The sequence below is a fragment of the Guillardia theta genome, assembly GCF_000315625.1.
Source record: "Guillardia theta CCMP2712 unplaced genomic scaffold GUITHscaffold_17, whole genome shotgun sequence".
Taxonomy (NCBI): Eukaryota; class Cryptophyceae; order Pyrenomonadales; family Geminigeraceae; genus Guillardia; species Guillardia theta.
The window spans coordinates 91,503-93,881 of record NW_005434657.1 but is presented as its reverse complement, the minus strand read 5'-3'; the positions used below and the strand labels follow the sequence as shown (position 1 = coordinate 93,881).

General features: G+C 53.5%; 1 protein-coding gene across 1 annotated transcript in view; it reads right to left on the bottom strand.

Annotated features, from left to right (window-relative positions):
• GUITHDRAFT_104499 (hypothetical protein) overlaps positions 1 to 659 on the bottom strand; it is a gene marked incomplete at both ends in the record, with an annotated part of 2,400 nt that extends 1,741 nt beyond the window's left edge. Inside the window, 3 exons of the mRNA XM_005836461.1 lie at positions 140 to 340; positions 384 to 450; positions 496 to 659. Of these exons, the coding sequence (XP_005836518.1) occupies positions 140 to 340; positions 384 to 450; positions 496 to 659 (432 nt within the window). The remainder of the gene's footprint in view (positions 1 to 139; positions 341 to 383; positions 451 to 495) is intronic.
• Positions 660 to 2,379: the final 1,720 nt, after the last annotated feature.

The following is a 2,379-nucleotide window of genomic DNA, read 5'->3' as shown; positions in this document are numbered from 1 at the left end:
CGGTACTTTGCCGACTGCTCCATCTCCTCCCTTCCACATTCTCCGCTATCCAGCTCTCTATCATTCCTCTTCCTCCTCCTCCTACTCTTCCTCCTCCTCCTGTCTGTGTTTCTTCCTCATTCTCTCAGTCCAGTCACACCTCAGGACGCAAGAATCGCCGTATGCTTGACCCGTCGTTTGTGCCGATGTCGAGGAAGATGTTGGAGCATGTGGGGCTGACACGACTAGGAGAAGCAAGAACAATCAGCAAACGAGCGACGAGAAGGTAGACCAACTGTTTCCTCGCCGGCACTCTGACCACCTTTGCGACAGTCCTGTTTGTGAAGACAAGTTTTGACATCTGTCAAGATGTCAACGAAGATCAAGTTTTGCACACGAGGAACCATATCAGTGTATCCCTCATCTCCACCTCCATAGTCCCCGTCCTCGTCCTCGTCCTCCAAGACCAGACTGTGCGGAATCTGAGATCGCTTCCCCACTTACTCTCTCCTTCACCTCATCCTCAAAGAAATCTCTTGCAGGTTCCTCTCCTCGGTCTGCCGTTCTCCTTCCCATGACAGCACAAGCGCGTCCGACTGTGTCACCTGCTGCCAGTCAATCCCTCCCCCTCGCCTCCCCCTTCCCAAGACCTTGCGAGTAGCGCTCAGCCCATTTGACATCTGCTGGAGGATAAGAACGCAGGGGAGAAGAGACGGAGGTGAAGCGATGAAGGAGGAGGAGGAGGAGGAGGAGGAGGAGGAGGAGGAGAGAGACAGAAGAGAGGAAAGATGAGTTGTACCTCAACCCTCAACATCGCTCGTGCGTTTGAAGGTAGGTTGAGGACCATGAGCTAAACATAAATTAGCAGGGCATCATCAGCATGTTTATCTCCCTCCATCATCATCATCATCATCATCATCATCATCATCATCATCATCATCATCAACAACAACAAAAAGTACAGAAAAAGTGACAACGACAATAGCATCGACAGTGAATGCTGAATTCAACGATCCTTCGTCCAACGTTTTACACCCAAATCCTTCAAGTGCATGAACAACCTTCATGACGAATCTACAAGGAGATGAATGTGACCATCAAGGCAGACAAGAAGAACTTCTTGCCTTCTCTTCGCGATCCTTTCTTCCTCTTCCTCCAGGTCCTGAAGGTAGACAGGCTCCAGCAGCTGCACCTCAGGCTGGTGGACGGTGAAGTGGCAGCGAGAGGAGGAGAGCGTTCGCTGGTCGTAGGGTCAGGCGGCGGCGGAGGGGATTCTTGCGGACCTTGGAGGTGCCTGAGGGGAGGAGGAGAACGAGCTGTAAACGGTAGGATGCGTAAGAGAGAGAAAGCAGTAAAGCACAAGGAGCATGAGAGGAATGGCCAGGAAAGAGAGCGGGAGGAGGAGGGAGGAGCAGGAGCAGGAGCAGGAGCAGGAGCAGGAGCAGGAGCCGGAGCCGGAGCCGGAGCCGGAGCAGGAGCAGGAGCAGGAGGTAGTAGGAAGAGGGGGCAGGAGGTAGGAAGTGGAGACAGGAGGAGAAGGAGGAGGAGGAGGAGGAGGAGGAGGAGGAGAAAGACAGGAGCGGGAGTTGAGACCTCGAGGATGTGAGCACCGGGCTTAAGCTGGAGGAGGAGTCAACGTGAGAGGGTTCAGGTCAGGAGGTCTGACTTGGTCAAGGACGAAATGGTGAGACGAGCCGGGGAGGGAGAAGACGTCGAGCCCGTCAAGGCGAACAGTAACAGAAGACTGTGAGATGTTACTAACAAAGAGTGTGAGAGTCTTATCAGAAGAGCACGTGCGATACTGACTTGAATCTCTCCACAAAGAAGAACACGCTCAGCTGTTGCTCACTCACAAAACTCCCGTTGACAGGCGAAGTGATTGAAATCTCAGGAAGCCAGTGCCCCACCACGAACGTAGAGGTCTGAAAACTCCTCAATCACTCTCCATCGTTTCCTCCCTTCCTCCCTCTCCTCTCCTCTCTCTCTCTCTCGCTCGCTCGCTCGCCCCCTCCCTCTCACATATTTGCAGATTTCTTCGCTCTGGTCATCGATAAGTTTCACCGTAAGTTGGTGAATTCCTCCTTCCATTCCCCTCAACGTCCCGACATGCCCGTCCCTGAGCCGCAGCTCCTACAGACTCAGTTGGTCCAGGTGTGAAGGGCAGGAGAAGGAAAGAGGGAGGAGGGAGGAGGGAGGAGGGAGGGGAGAGGGGGGGGGGAGTTGGAGGGAGGAGGTGATGCAGTGAGGATGGAGAAGCGGGGAAACAAGGATGGTGAAGGAGGAGACAGACAGGTTCATTGATCAGGTTGTCATCGAGGATCATCATCACTCGTCCAGCTGCCTCAAAGTTGTCAAGAACTAGCACACGCATCACATTACATTATATCACCCACTTGATTG